This window comes from Natator depressus, chromosome 2 (genome assembly GCF_965152275.1).
Source record: "Natator depressus isolate rNatDep1 chromosome 2, rNatDep2.hap1, whole genome shotgun sequence".
In the NCBI taxonomy this organism is placed as follows: domain Eukaryota; kingdom Metazoa; phylum Chordata; order Testudines; family Cheloniidae; genus Natator; species Natator depressus.
In genome coordinates this window covers 245,713,965-245,729,974 of record NC_134235.1, presented here as the reverse complement: position 1 = coordinate 245,729,974, position 16,010 = coordinate 245,713,965, and the positions used below count along the sequence as shown (strand labels likewise).

At 41.6% G+C, this 16,010-nt stretch overlaps 1 protein-coding gene across 3 annotated transcripts in view; it reads left to right on the top strand.

The window, feature by feature from the left end:
• The first annotated feature begins 227 nt into the window (after positions 1-227).
• The window catches only part of RBM33 (RNA binding motif protein 33), a 148,747-nt gene continuing 132,964 nt past the window's right edge, over positions 228-16,010 (top strand). For all 3 annotated transcript variants that reach the window (XM_074946283.1, XM_074946282.1, XM_074946284.1), the window contains exons 1-2: positions 228-479; positions 10,099-10,177. In XM_074946283.1, the coding sequence (XP_074802384.1) occupies positions 455-479; positions 10,099-10,177 (104 nt within the window). In that variant the 5' untranslated portion in view covers positions 228-454. The remainder of the gene's footprint in view (positions 480-10,098; positions 10,178-16,010) is intronic.

Sequence of the window (16,010 nt, the reverse complement as noted above, 5' to 3'; positions counted from 1 at the left end):
TCCAGTAGACTGCGTCGTACGTCACCAAGAAAGACTGCGTCACTTTTGGCGCATGCGCTTTGCATTTCAGTCAGTCTGTTTTTATATTTCCGGCCGAGGCAAGTGCGGCGCATGCGCCCATCGTGACAGCCGCGGCGCGGTGTTCCTCAGCCAGCCAACCAGCGGCCTTTCTTTGCCTTCCGCTCTCAGAGGGAAGGGTTGGCCCTCCACTATCCCATGATGCGGTGCGGCCGCGACCCCCAGCCGTCAGTGGCGGCCGCCATGTTGTGTTAGTTTGTTGTTCTCTTGCGGCTGGTGGTACAGAGCAGGCGGCGGGAGGGCGGAGTACCCTCGCCCCCTGCAGCCGGGCGCCGAGCGGGGCTTGCGTCCGAGGCCTTCCCCCCACTCCGAGCCCTCATTGCAGCTGCGGGAGGCACCGCCAGGAGCGGCCGCCGCCCGGGCAGGAGGAGGCGCCATGGCTGCTGCCTTGGGAGGAGCAGGTAGCTGAGACCTGCGGTGCGACTGCCTGGGGAGGGGGCGTGGGCAGCAGGGGCGCTAGGAGTTATGGCGGAGGCCAGCGGCCTAGGGGGACTGCAGGGGAGCTGACGAGAGCTCTGGCCGCGGGGGCTGGGGGGCTTACGGCGCTGAAGGGGGCCTGCAGGTGGCGTCGATGGGGGCTTATCTACCCCTTTCCTGCGGGGTGTCTCCTGTCGTTTCCCCAATCAGAAGCGCTGCGGAGTGAAATTGACTCGGTTCTGGTCAGTTTCGCGGCTGCTCCTCAGGCTTCGAATAACTGACCGGGCCCGTCAGTTGCTCTTCTGATGCCTGGGAAAATTGTGGGCAGCAGCCAAGGGGCTGGTGTGGGAAGCCTCCTGAAGGCCTCACTGCTTCACGTTTAGAAAGATCTTTTTCCATTCGTAAGGGCTGCACACTTTTACAAAATGAAAGTTTCTATAGTTTGTGTTTTTAGCGCTCTCTTGCCAGGAAAGGCTTCTTTCTCATTGGCACAGCAGATTTACCAAGCTCTGGACTAGATGGGACCTAATGGGTCATAGAATCATAGAATACCAGGGTTGGAAGGGACCTCAGGAGGTCATCTAGTCCAACCCCTGCTCAAAGCAGAACCAATCCCCAATTTTTGCCCCAGATCCCAAATGGCCCCCACAAGGATTGAACTCACAACCCTGGGTTTAGCAGGCCAATGCTCAAACCACTGAGCTATCCCTCCCCCCATTTTCATCCATTTTCATCTCATATTTTTATTCAGAGGCTTTTATTACAGTGGCATTCGTATGTGACCACTTCCCCAGTAATAACTTATCCTAAAAACCACCTTGTGAGGTAGTTATCCCTATTATACAAATGGAGAACTGAAGCACAGGCAGATTAATTAACTTGCTCATAGTCACATAGAAAATGTGTGACAGAGCCAAGATTTCAACGCCAGAACACTTAACCACTTGGCCATTCTTCCTTGAGTTGTATGAGTCTATAAAATTAAAATAGCGTATTGGTTTGCCTTGTCCTATTCTAAATGTCTCAAGCAATATTTTGCATATCTACAAAATGCAATTTTTTAAGAGTTAAAGATGGAAAAGATATGCTGGGTCACATCTAATCAGTTCTTCAGAAAAGTATAATGTAAAAAACGTATTCAACTTTTCCCTGCTCTGTAGCTCTTGGGAATCAGTTTCATTAGGAAATGTACTTGTATTTAAATACTTTTTTTACAGTTGGGTTAGCTGATAGGATGCTGCCTCTTTGGTAGAAACAATGGCAAGTTATGATTATCATTAGCACTAATTATGAGCAAACCCAGTTGGGAGCAAGATTTACTCACAAGTAACTGTCATAGTGCTGAACATGGCTTATCCTTGTTTACACAGATAAGTCAGGTAACATCATGTTGACCAATTGTTAAAAAGGATGTAAACATAATTAAAGTTCCTAGTGAAGATAAGCCCTTAAAAGAAAATGATTGTCAATGTTTAATTGTTAAAAATTGAAAAAGTGGGGAGGATTTTGGGGTAGGATCAGAATGCGAGCAACACTGGTACAAGTATACATGATCGTAAATACCTTTGAGGGCGTCAAGTTTTAATGGTGTCAAATATTGTTTTGGATGTTTGTTTTTTTTTTTTTTTAAATCTACTTGAGGTGACTAGATGAAAGAAACTAGTGCATTTGTTATGTGAAAGTGAACTCTGAAAACTTGGGTTCTGTTACTGAGGCTTTTAAAATTCACACTGTAAAAACACTCGATATTTTGTGGGAAGGAAAAATATGTCGTCTTTAGGTGTATTTAAAAACTCTCACAAGCTTCATGGGCATCCTTTTGTGTGAAAACGTGTCCATGACAGTCAAGATCAGGGAGCTGGAGTTGATCGAAATGTTGTTTGAAGCTACAAGTATATTATTATTTGTCTTACTGTAGTGCCTAGGAGCCCTAGTCATGGACCGGGACCCCTTTGTGCTAACTGTGGTTCAAAAAAATGTTTGTTCAGCGTCAGCATTGTGTTCAGCAATGAACAGAGGTTGGGAAGATGTGGTCCTTGTCCCTGTGAGCTTACAATATAGGCTATGTATTACTTTAAACAAAAAAAAAAAAAAAAAAAGTGTTGCTTGTTGAAATAGTTCTCCTGATGTAATATTCTAGTGTAGACAAAAGTGCACATAAAGACTATCTCAATGTAGCTAATAGAGGTGAACCCCTGGTTAGGGGGGTTGTTAAATATATTATTCAATATTCCAAATTGCTAGATGCTTTAATGTACAAATAGAAACACGTAGTCCCTTTCTGAAGAGTTTACAATGTAATTTTAAACATATTTCACAGTAGTAAACTGTAGGCCAGAGGATGTGGTGAGGAAAAACAAGGAACTCAACAATGATATATGGTTACTCAACTTAGGTATGTGCACATCTTAGTTGGTCAGTTTTAAAAAAAAAAAATGCATTAATGTTGTAGATTCAATTCTTGTTCCCATCGCAGAATTGAGTTTAAGGAATGGGGAGAGGTGATCTAGAATAGGGTGGCCACTTCCTGTGTAGGGGGCGATACAATAATTAGACGGAGATGGTTGTGGGAGAAATGAACAGGTTGTGGCATCAAGGATGGTGATATTAGCTGGGTAGACAATAAAGGACAATGTTGGTTGCTGTGACTTTGAAAGTAAAGATAAAAGTTGAAACTTGATGTGGGGAAGAAGTGGGGAGCCAGTGAAGGGGTGCAAAGAGGGAGTATCAAATGGTCAGAACTGGTGAGGCAGATAACTTTAGCCAAGTGTATTTTATGTGGACTGGAAGGGAGGTGATGTCTCAAGGAAACTCTGGAGGAAGAGGTTATAGTAGACAGGTTGGGTTTGGATGAGAGTCGGAGCTCTTTGGATAGAGAAGGGTTGGACCTATGAGAGAGAGAACATAATTTCTCCCACTAGCACTCTAGCATCCTTCCCTTCATCTTTGTATGTTGTTAGCCATTGCACAGTTCAGAGGTGTAGTACAAATTCTCCTGAACCCTGCACAGGTCCAGTTAAAATTGTTTGTCTCACTTCACTGTAACTTAATTTCTCTTGACAATAAAAGGCAAAACCTAGAGAGAGATTCCTTTTTGTGCAGTCAAATGGGCTGAGTCCTGGATATTGTTGTGTACATAAGATGCATGCTACTTTGTCATGCTGTCTGACAGTTTGCCACTACTGTGTGTGTTCCATTTTGGCCATATTGAAACTATATTGACAAGGGCCTACAGAAGTTAGGGTTTTGAAAATTACACTGACCTGAGGCCAGGACTAATAAGGCATTACCACTTTGAGGGGCTAGTGGCAGGTAGTTTTCAAATTTTCATGGCTAAAACCAACTCTTTTCATACCTTTGGAAAGCTGTCCTTTAAAAGTCATACCATTCTGATTAGTATTCATAAAGTGCCAATGACTTCAGAGGGAGTATCTCAATGAGTAAGTGCTCACACAAGCATAAAGATTGCACAATTTGGCCCTCAATGAGTGTACTGCAGATCTTTTTGTCTCTTTAGTTCATACAGACCATAATTTTATGTAATAGTCATTTGACAAAATAAAGCTATGTTAAATTATGCACAGTTCTGCATGTGATATTTATTGAAATTCTTTTCTGTTTTTTTGTTTTGTTTTTTTAAAGTCTTAGAGATCTGTTATCAATCGACTTAATGATTTGCTACAGAAGACATTGTTTAGGGCAAATAACTAGCAAAGAATATTAATAATGGTACATTGTCAGGGATTATGCACTGCTCTCTTGCTGATCATTGATCTAGGACCAGTGTTTGGAAAAACTGCTAATTCACAACAATTTTTCTAAGCCCTGCCAGGTAAAAGAGAATGGAACTTAAAGAAAAATATATTCATGTAATTCTGATAAGCTGAGATGGGAGAAGAAACAGCTAAACAGTTTTAACAGCCCTTGTCTCACAAACACTAGACACTAAAGTTCTACATGATCTGATAACAGGTTCCAGATTTTGAAAAAGTAGCAGCACTGGTTAGACTCTAGCAGTTGTCAAAATAGCTGATGCAAGGTCATATTGAATTAGCCTGGAAAGATCGTACAATAATTGAGTTTTTCAGCTTTCTCTCCATGTTAACAAAAACTTCCTGCCAGAAACAGTGCCAGCTTGGTTAGTTTGTTAAAATACCCGTTGAGGAAGCAGTTAACTAAACATAGAAGCAATTAAGAAAATACTTCTTGCCTACTGAACATTGGATCATATTGTAGGATATAATTTTTCTCCTGACTTTTACATATGATTTTTGGACAAGGGGGAAATTTACAAGGTTTTTTGATTTAATAAAATAGTGGGATGTTATATGGTATCAAATTCTTGTACTTTGACCAGCAGTAATGAGAAGCATTGAAATGAAATGAAACATACAGGGTGGATTGATTTAAATGAAAATGATTTAAATCATGGTTTTAAATTTAGTTTAGCATTTGTCCTTTTTAGTTATTTTCCTAAAGAAAGGTTGATTCTAATTGGTTGGTAAGGATTAAAACATGATTGCAATTGAATGTAGCATCTGCATTAAATTTGGTGCTTTTTTCTGCTAACCAAGAAGATCTTTTATAGCTACACACATTTATTCAAGCAATTGTATAGCTTAACTTACATTTTATTCAGATGCTTAATTTTTACATTTTTATTATGTTAGAAAATGATGTTTCTTATTTACTAGGTGTTTTTTTTTACTTCTGATTTGTCAAGGTCTATTTGGATGGAAATTTAAAATTTAATTAAAATACACAAAAGCAGCATTTTAAAATTGTTTTAGTTAAATAAAACTAGCTGAAATGTGCTGGATATGTAAGAAAAAAGATTTATTAAATTTATTAAAACATGTTTAAAACTGATATATTAAACAAAGTATTATCTTGTAGTTAGTGAATTGAACTGCTTGTTTCTAGGTCACCATTTTCTTCAAGATTTTAGAACTAGTAAAACTCATCCTTTCACACCTAATTTTTATTCATAGGTTGGAGAGGAAAACAAGGTTTCCTGCTTTTTCACCTCCCAGTTGGTTTCTTAACTCTAATTGAAATGAACTAGTTGATTCAACCTAAATGAAAACATAGTGTCTGCATCTGCAGAAGAGCTACTGCTGTCAAAAACTGGTTTAGCACTTCAACCAGTGTTGGTTCCAGGTGCTTAGTGACTTCCACCAGTTCAGTGGTCTGACTTTCTTTAAACTTGGCAGCAAACATGTACGGTTACTATTTTTTAAATTAATTCAAATGATTTTAAATGATTGTAGTAAATTTAGACCTTAAGGCAGATGTTATAATTTCAAATTTAATTTTAATTAGGTTTATTTAAAACAATGTATTTCATTTAAATGTAAGAAGTCCAGTTGAAATAAAAAATGATTGATTTTTATCCCCACATTGAAAACATACAACTTTCATACTGTTGGAGGCTTGCAGTCTTTTTCTGTCTGGTATTGTGTGTGAGAGTGAGGGAGAATGGTGTGGTCAAATGTTTTGCTTGGATGAGAGGTTTTAGCCAAAGCTGATTGATCAACCATTCAATCCAAACTGATTCATCTACCACCCTAATGGGGTCTTTAAAGAGCAATTTTTAATTTTAGCCTAGTACACAAGGCCTTATGTATTTTACTGAAGTTTTTTTTAAAAAGGAGCTAGTAGATATGGAAAGAAAAATGAGATCTCCTTGCTCTGTGGAAGCTTGTCCTCAGAAAATCCTTATGATTTTGTGTCCCTTTTAAGCAGGATAATACGTGTAAACATTACCTGCCATACAACACTCAGAATCAGAAAATAATCAATCTATCAAATTATGGAAATATGACTGTCAAAAACATGCAACAGTGCTCCCACGAAATAGGAAAATATAATGCAAGAAAAATATTGCCAGCAAAGTGAGCCTACTATGTTAAGAAACCTTAGTGCGTGTTAAGGAATTGATGTTGGCCAATTCCAGAGGGAGGCCAAACTTGTCTAACGAAATGGCTGACTTTCAGCCAGTGTGTGTGCAATTTTGCACTGACTTCTTTCTTTGATAGCAGGGTTTCTTTTGTTGTAGCAATACAGAGTCAAACAATAGACCACTTTTTTCACTGATGTCCTTTTAAGTCTACCCTTCAATTGGGAAATTCTGGTATGTTTTAGTCCACAAATGTTCTTGTTTTCTTCCTGTGCCACCTGTGAAAATTAATGTAGAGTGCCGATGCCCTCAGTGAGTATCTTTCAGCCTTGCATCAAGTACCTGATATTATCCAGGGTGGTGAGGTGGGAAGAAGGAGAGAGTCATTTTGTTGACTCACTACCTACTGTAGGAGAGCTTCAGGCATGCATGTGGGCTGGTAGGAGCCACTTTTGCAGCAAGTCTTGTGGTTTCCTGTCAGGCTGGGGTTTATTTTTTGTGTCTGATTTCTTCCTGCTGCTGTCTGAGAGTTGTGGAAAATGTTTGGCTGTCAGTCTTACACTACCTTGAATGATCCCTTACAGTATGTACTAATTAGTTATGCTAAACAAAAAAGTTTACTTTTGGTTGTATTGTGAGTTCCTGATATAAAGGCCTAAAAAGGAAAAAGAAATACTAGAATATTTGTAGCTTCAGAAATGAAAAATTTATACTTGATTGTGACTTGCTGTTCTCCAAATAACACTGGTCATGCAATGAATCAAAAACCACTTTAATGTTTAATATCTTGCAAACCATAAGTGTTAGAAATGAATGCTGTTCACTAGGGGTTCCTAAATTTCTTTCTATCATGACTCCGTTCTTGAGTACACAAATACTTGTAACCCTCTTATTGGGCTCTTTTAACAATACATTTCAAAGTATTGAGTCAAATTTTGATAGTACCATGGTAATTTGTAACTCTCACTTTTGGTCTGTAGATTAATTTGTATTATGCTAGGCAAAGTACAAAAATGAAAGAATGGTGCCTTTTCCCTGAAGTGCTTATGGTCTAAATACATGAGACTACGACAGACAGACATGGGAGGCTCAAGATAAAAGTATGACAATCATGATTCTTGTAATAAGCAGTGTCTAGCCATTATTGAGTCTTTGGTAAGAATCATAGCAGAGGCAACTTTAATGAGAGATTTGAAAGAGGATAATGTAGCTTTGTGGATCTTTACAAGGAGTTCCTCTCATGGATAAGGGATGGCATGAGAGAAAGTGCAAAGATATTTAGAGGACACTGGTGAGTGATAGAGGGACTAATGGATAATAAAGGCTGGTAGTGTTGGTAGAATGGAGGGAAAGGTCTTCAGTAGAAACTCTTGCTGGAATAGTAATGTTAATTATGGATGTGATTTTTTGTTTGGTTGGTTGGTTTTTTTTGGGACACACTTCTATGCTGGGAAAAGCCCTGGTATAGATTGTTATACCACAAAAGCACTTTTAAACTGGTATAATTTATTTTGCTCAGTATAAACTATACTGTCAAAAGCACCTTTTTTTGCTTATTAGAGCTGCATCTATAGTAGGAGAGGATTTGTCAGTGTAGTTGCCCCTTTTCTAGTGTAGACCAGGCTGAAGTAAAGGTTGATGGCAGAATACATACCATTATAAGAAATAAGTAGGATGAAGTTAAGCCCCAAAGAGCCATAGGGCTTATCTACACACAAAAGTTGGTTTTATTGCTTTAACTGTACCGATATAGTTAAAGTGGTATAACTCCCCCATGATGGGCATGGTTATACCAGTATAACCTATTCCCCTTTTTGTATGGAATAAGCTGTACTGGTATAAGGTACCTTTTTACTAGTATAACGTGCCCATGCTACGGGCTGTACCTGTAGAACTGTTGGTAAAAAAATCACACCCCAACTGACATATTATATTGGTATAAAAACTGTGTAGAGTAGACCATGCCTGTGAATGGGAAAATGGAGAGAGTGGTGACATAATTGGAGCTATAATTCAGGAAAATGGTCTCTGTAGCAGTATTTGATTATATGGGGATCAAGATGGTATTTGTAAAGCCGGAAAGGAGGAGGTTTTAATGGTCAAGAAGCAAGATGATGTGAAGTCCTGGAGAAGCAGAGGGCAGAGAAAAAGCTGGATCTTGGATGCTGTGGAGAAAAAAATATTAAAATGTAGATACTGCTTGGATGTGGAGTGCTGCACTAATATGCTAAGTAGTTGAGTTCGCTTGGTTAGGACTTTAAAAAGGGGTGTATTGTTTCTTTGCCAGAAGAAATCTAGAACAATTCCTTTTGCCTTTTATACCTTATCATGACTTGACTTTTATTGGGTCACAAGCTACTGAAACAATTTTAATGGCATGGGAAAGTATAATGACTACCATTTTAATTTGAAAACTGTTGTATTAGTGGTGACTGCCCTAGCTGAGTTTTCATTATTTTTTATGCTCACCTTGGGTTTTCCATGAGTACCATCAATGAAACCTGCATTTAAATTAGACAAAAGGAAGATAACTAAGGTTGGCACTGGGTGAGGGAATTGTCACAGCAGGATGCCCAGTTGAACTGGAGGACCTGAACACACAAAAAATCCTAAGTGGAAATTGAAAAGGTGTGGGTTTTTAAAGGCTTATTTCAAACCAAACCATCAAAAAATCATTCTGAGATTGGCCCTAATTTGGTACCCGTTGGTCGTAAGAGATAAATAATTGTACTTATTCTAGTCAGGAAAGTGATTATGTAAAAATGGCACCTGTCTTATAGAAGCCATTAAAACAAAAAAAAAAAATGTTAATCCAAAATTCTAGTGATAGCCTTTTTTCATATTATTGCCATATTCCAGTTGGGGGTAGGGAATGGATTATTCTCTCCTCACAAGAGATGGTCCCTCTGGGTTACAGGTCAGACGTATTAGCTGGGCAATATGGGAAGATTGTTTGAACGCTGCATGCTGCACCTATTTTGTGGATAAATTTAGGACTTCAGTTTCTGAGGCTGCCAAATTGTCGCCACTTACAAACAAATTCACTTAAAAAGCAAAATATTTCCTGATAATCAGTCAGCACAACTTGGCTTTTTTAGATAGTGTTTAAATACTTTTTACCATCTGAAATTTGGTTTCACTGCAGACGTAGCTTACTTTCTGCTTGTGGGCTGACCCTTTGATTGTAAACTTTTCAACAATATGCTGACATCCTTTCCTACGTTCAATTTACCCCATTGCAATGTCACCTCCATTAGCAATAAGACCTCTACATCTTACTGTTACTACTTACTTACTAAATAAGACCAAACTACATCTTAACTTTTTGAATTAAACAAATACTAGAGAAAAATTGTAAAACCACAAAGGGTAGGACAGTAATTCCTAAAGAGAACAAGTCATTGCTTCAGGATTAGAAAACTTCTGTGTTTCCTTTATATTCCAGGTTTCAGAGTAACAGCCGTGTTAGTCTGTATTCGTAAAAAGAAAAAAGAAAAGGAGTACTTGTGGCACCTTAGAGACTAACCAGTTTATTTGAGCATGAGCTTTCGTGAGCTACAGCTCACTTCATCGGATGCATAGCATATCGTGGAAACTGCAGAAGACATTATATACACACAGAGACCATGAAACAAAACTTCCTCCCACCCCACTCTCCTGCTGGTAACAGTAAGAACTATCTAATGTAGTCTTCTACTTTACAGATGATGACTTTGATCAGTTTGATAAGCCTGGTGCGGAAAGGTCTTGGAGAAGAAGAACTGGAGACGATGACTGGGACAGGTAGTTAACATTTTTTCCTGTTCAGACATTGAATTACATTGCTTTAGTTTAGTGGAGTGGCATTTTGTATTCTAATCCTTAAAACAGTGCAAATTCAGATACTAATGAAGCTGTTGGCAGCTGTGTGTCAGTGGATGCTAAATGTTGCGATACATATACTTGCCTTGACAAGTCTGAAGGCATGAACAGTCTGAAGGCATTAACAGATACAATACAGCATGGAATAGATTTTTAAATGTTGGATGTATGTAACTGTTTTTACAGTCAGCTTTCTGACTACACTTACCTTCTGAACCACTGAATATTTAAAGCTATTTTAGCCAGTCTTTGGAGGAACATGCCGTAAACAGCTGATAACTCCTGTTAAAACTTGTGATCTTTGGCTACTGCTTTAAAAAAAAAAATCATGTTTTTAGTCTGATTCATTCTTTTTTTGGCAATGGGGGTCAGGATGGGTGGATTTCTTTTAGATTTTCTGTTGAAAAATATAAAGCTATTGAAAAGATCTGAAAGTGTAACGAAACTTAGGGCTTGTCTATACTGGCAAGTTTCTGCGCAGTAAAGCAGCTTTCTGCACTTAAACTGCAGATGTATACACACTGCCAAGCCACTTTGTGCGCAGAAACTCCTCAATTGCAGTGCTGCAAAAAAGCCACCTCGAGAGTCGTAAGGCTATTTGCACAGAGGCTCCAGCATTCTATTGCCAGTGTAGATACTTGATTGCTTTCTGCGCTGTAATTGGCCTCCGGAGCTGTCCCATAATGTCTCAAGTGACCGCTCTGCTCATTGTTTTGAACTTGGCTGCCCTGGAGACATGCGCTCCTCCCTTTTCAAAGCACTATTTCTGACAGCAGTTGTCAGCAGTTGCGTGCTGTGCTGATCTGCTCCAGGACACAAAGCAAACCATTAATTTGGAATGCTGGTGCTGTTGAACACAGAGGTGTGTGTGTGTGTGTGTGTGTGTGTGTGTGTGTGGGCTGATGTCTGGGTTCCCCCTGCCTCAGGACTGGTTGCTTCCTGCCGCTGTCTGAACTTCCAAGACAGCATGCTGACACACTCTGTCCCCCAAAACACAGTCTCTCTCTCCTCCCCCCTCCATACGTGCACACACTCCCTGTCTCACACTTCCCCTGCCCCCACTTCAGTTGAAAAGCAGCTGGCAATGTAGTAGGATGCCCATGGAACAATGGGATTGGGAAACCTGAATCGTGATGCTGTTCCTGCCCCATGAAGGATTGCAAACCCTTCCCAAAGCACCCTGCGGCCAGTTACACAGTTGGATAGCTACCACAGTGCACTGCTGTCTTTGCCGTTGCAAGAGCTGCTAATGTGGATGCACTCCAGTGTCACAAGGTGCACAACGTGGACATGCAACAGAGGTTTAATTCCAGCCTTTTAATAAAAGTGGTATAACTTGCAGTGCTGAAACTTTCCAGTGTAGATATACCCTTAGTTGGGAGGCAAAGGTATGTTCTTTTGTATTGAGTCCTACAATCCAACGACACTTGCCAAGCTATTTGCCAAAAAGGTTTACACTTTCTTTTCCATGCCAGTAGCATGGTGATTTGTTCAGACATTTAGTATAGTGAAACCGATGTAGAGTCTAATCAAAGTACCTAATTGATTTAATGCTTTTGTATGATCTTTCACTCAGTTTACAGTACAATTTTTATCAACTCTAAGGGTATGTCTAGGCTACAAACTTTTGCTGCCGCAAGTTACATCGGCATAAAGCTGCCACAGTTAGTATATTGCTAGCGTGCATGCATTCTTGGCTCCTTGCATCAGCGCTGTGCATAATCACCAGAACTACTTGTTTTGATGCACAGTGCACTATGGGTAGGCATCGCAGTGTACAAAACTCTACTGTCCAACGTAATATCTTTTGGGACGTTTTGGCAATGCATGGTGGGGCAGAAACAAGTTATGCAGGGTTGACTGGGACTGAAGGGTCAAGTTCCCATCATACAACTTTGACCATCCCATAATTTTTGTGCCTATTTTGAAAATCCCATGAACCTGCTGTGACATTCCCCAGGGTACAATCTGGACTGTTGAACAGCTGTGTTTCCCCAGTTCTCCCACCTGGTGTTCCTTCACTGTGAGAGCAACCACTCCTGATCTGCCCACACACAGCCTCCAGCATGTAAATCACTCCTAGCAATACTGTATGAGTGTTACAGCCAGCCACCCATGAATTATACTCCAGGCAACACCAGCAAACACCCCGTCCCAGACTCTCCCCCAGAAATGTACATCTCGTACTGACCAGCACCCTCCTGGACAGTACAAGCTCATATAAAGTCCGTCATTTTATTAATAGAAAATGATGTGCACAAACCTTGTTATCTCAAATGGAGTTTCCCAAACGCTTCAATCCAAACACACACACACGTTTAGACAAAACAATAAAACAAGTTTATTAACGACAAAAAGATTTTAAATGATTACAAGTAATAAGGCATAAATCAGAATTGGTTACAATGAAATAAAAGGTAAAACGCAAATAAGTGAACTAAAAGCAAGTTTCTCTCACCATGCTCTAGTAGCTCTTCCCCCACAGTTCAGTGTTAATTTCCTTGTCCTTCAGGTGGTGGTGATGTCATGAGTAGAGATGAAGAGAGAGTGAGTTTGGGGCCTCTGCTCCCCTTTTTTATAGCTCTCTCTTTCTTTGAAAATTATCTCCAGCTGAGGTTCAGGAGACAGCCGGTCTGTGGAGACAGGATCCTCCAGCTGTTCCTTGCCCAGATGTAAATTTCTCACTCACACCCTTTTTCCTGCCAAAGAATGGCTGCTTAACCAAGTGATAATCCATTTGATTTTTTGGACACCAGACTGAGGCATCAGTTTGCTTTTTGTCTCTGAGGAACTGGTTTGTGCCTGCTTTTCTAAACTTTGACCATGTCATATAATAGAATTTTATGACTTTGCATAATTTTGCCACACATATTTTACCAGGACAGCAATGATCAGCAAATTATGAGTTTTCAAATGATACCTCACAAGGCATACTTTGTACAGAATTTATCACAGTCCTGTGAAAAGAGTGAACATAAGGGTACAGACTGTCACACTAGCACAGGACTTGTTGCTCCCACCTCTGACAGAAGCCTTGAGCCTGCACAGCTCTGCAATATTATAATGAGCGTTGCAAACGATCCTCTGGTATTTGCAGAGCCTCAGGAAGAGCTGAAGGGAATGTGATGATTTTGTGGAGGGCAGATTGCTGTGGGACATAATGAGAACCAATTCAAGATTGGTGGTGGAGTTCATGGAGCAGCTACAAACAGTGGAGTGCTGCTTCTGGGCCTGAAAAACGAACACTGACTGGTGGGATTGCATCATAATGCAGGCGTGGGGTGACAAGCTGTAGCTGCACAACTTTTGGATGTGCAAGGCCATATTCTTGGATTTGTGTGATAAGTCCTACCCCAGACCTCCAGCACAGGGGCACAAAAATGAGAGCTGCTTTGTCAGTGGAGAAGTGAGTGGTGATCACACTGTGGAAACTTGTGATGATGGATTGGCTGTTAAGTGTCTCCTCTATACAGAATTGTGACTCTTAGCAATGTGCAGGACATAATTGATGGTTTTGCAGAAGTGGGGTTTCTGAACTGCCGTGAAGTGGCAGGCTGCACACACATCCCTATTTTGGTACCAGATCACCCTGCCACAGAGTACATCAACAGAAAGGGCTATTTTTCTATGGTTATGCAAGTGCTGGTGGATCATCTGCAATACTTTATCACGGGGCGGGCAAACTTTTTGTCCTGAGGGCCGCATCAAGTTTCTGAAATTGTATGGAGGGCCGGTTAGGGGAAGCTGTGCCTTCCCAAACAGAAGGCATGGCCCGTCCCCTGCCCCCTATCTGACCCCCCCGCTTCTCGCCCCCTGACGGCCCCCCGGGACTCCTGCCCCATCCAAGCACACCCCCCCTTCCCCCACGCTCTCAGTCCCCTGACCGCCCCTGGACCTCCTGCCCATAACTGCTCCCGCTACCCCGTCCAACCCCCCTTCCTTCCCTGACTGTTCCCCCCCCCCCCCCCGGACCCCTGCCCCATCCAACCACCCCTTCTCCCTGACCACCCCTGGACCCCTCGCCACCAATTGTCCCTAACTGCGCCCCCACCCCCACCCCATTCGTGCAGCAGAGAGCACCAAGTCACGCCAGGCTCTGCAGCCCTGCCGCCCAGAGCATTGCACTGTGCGGTGGTGAGGCTGTGGGGGAGGGGGCACAACCTCCCGGGCCAGGAGCTCAGGGGCTGGGCAGGACGGTCCCGTGGGCTGGATGTGGCCCACCTCTGCTTTATCTAGATCAGTGTTGCCTGGTCGGGGAAGGTGCTTGATGCTTGCATCTTTAAGAACCCAGGACAGTTCAGAAAACTACAAGCAGGGACCTTCTTTCCTGAACAGACGATTACCATTGGCAATGTTGAAATGCCAATAGTGTTTTTGGGAGACCCAGCCTACACCTCACTCCCCTGGCTCATGAAGCTGTACACCAGCTACCTCAAATAGCACCAAAGAAAGATTCAGCTACTTCTCAGCAGATGGAGAATGACAGTTGAATGTGCTTTTGGTAGGCTGAAAGGTGCAGGCGCTGTTTACTCACAAGATGGGATAATTTTCTATCTGAGATCCAAATTGTTATAGCTGCCTACTGTGTCCTGCATAATGTCAGTGAAGCAAAGGGGAAGAGTTGCTACCAGGGCGGAGTGCAGAGGTGGAGTGACTGTCTGAGTTTGAACAGCCAGACACAAGGGCCATCAGAAGAGCTCAGTGTGGAGCTCTATGGCTCAGGGAGGCTTTGAAAGAGCACTTCAACAGAGAGCCACAGTAATGGGTTGTGGTGTACTGTGCTCTATCTGGCCCTGCAGTTTGGGGGCCTGTTACAAATTATGTGGTGCTTACTGCACATCTATCAGTATAACACTGACAATGCACCTATTAATTTTATGGTGCTTTCTGTACATTTATGATTTAGGCTGTTTGTGACAACTCATAGGATCAGTGACAGTGTACAATACCAGCTGTGGGGTTGCTTTCACTACTTTAGGCATTCTGTAACATGTGTTGGGAACTAATAAAGATGAATTATTTTCCAAACAATTCAGTTTTATTTACTAATGAAAATACCTAAAAATAATTCTGTGTAAGTTAAAAGCAGATACATTAAAACCTTAATACATTTATGGAACAGAGCTTAAAGAGCAGAAAGGAACATTCATTTCCATTTTAGCTACTCATGCATCAAGCGTGGCACTCACAGGTCACTGTATGTATATTGGCCTTCATGTCCTCCAGTGTGGAGCGGTAAGGGAAGGGAGACGGCCCTGGTGCCATGTGGAATGTTGTGGGAGGGGGGTGCAGGGAGGTGCTATATTGGAGTTCTCTGTGGACTGCACAGGCAGGTGAACCTGGGATTGTTGAATTGTAGTATCCGTGTTTTCTCCTGGAGAAGTCCCATTACTTCCTGGTGCATCTCCCTCTCCTTTTCCTGCTGGGACTCTTGAGCTTTTCTTCTGTCCACTCTTTCCCTCTCTGTACAATCTGCAGTATTCATCTTCCAGGCCCTCTGTTCACTGTCTGATGCAGCATTGGCTCGCAGAACATGTCATCCCAAGTCCTTTTTTTTCCTCCTTATCTGGCTCAGGTGTTCTTTGGGTGTGGAAGGGGAATCACCCAACAGCAGCAGCCACAGATAAAACACACAGAGGTACTTTATCATTATAGTCACAAATGGAAAGCAAAAGATAAGATTTGGAACCATGTTCCCTAAAGTTTTAAACAAGACATGTTTATTGACAGTTCTGCTTCAGAGTACTTGTGCTCA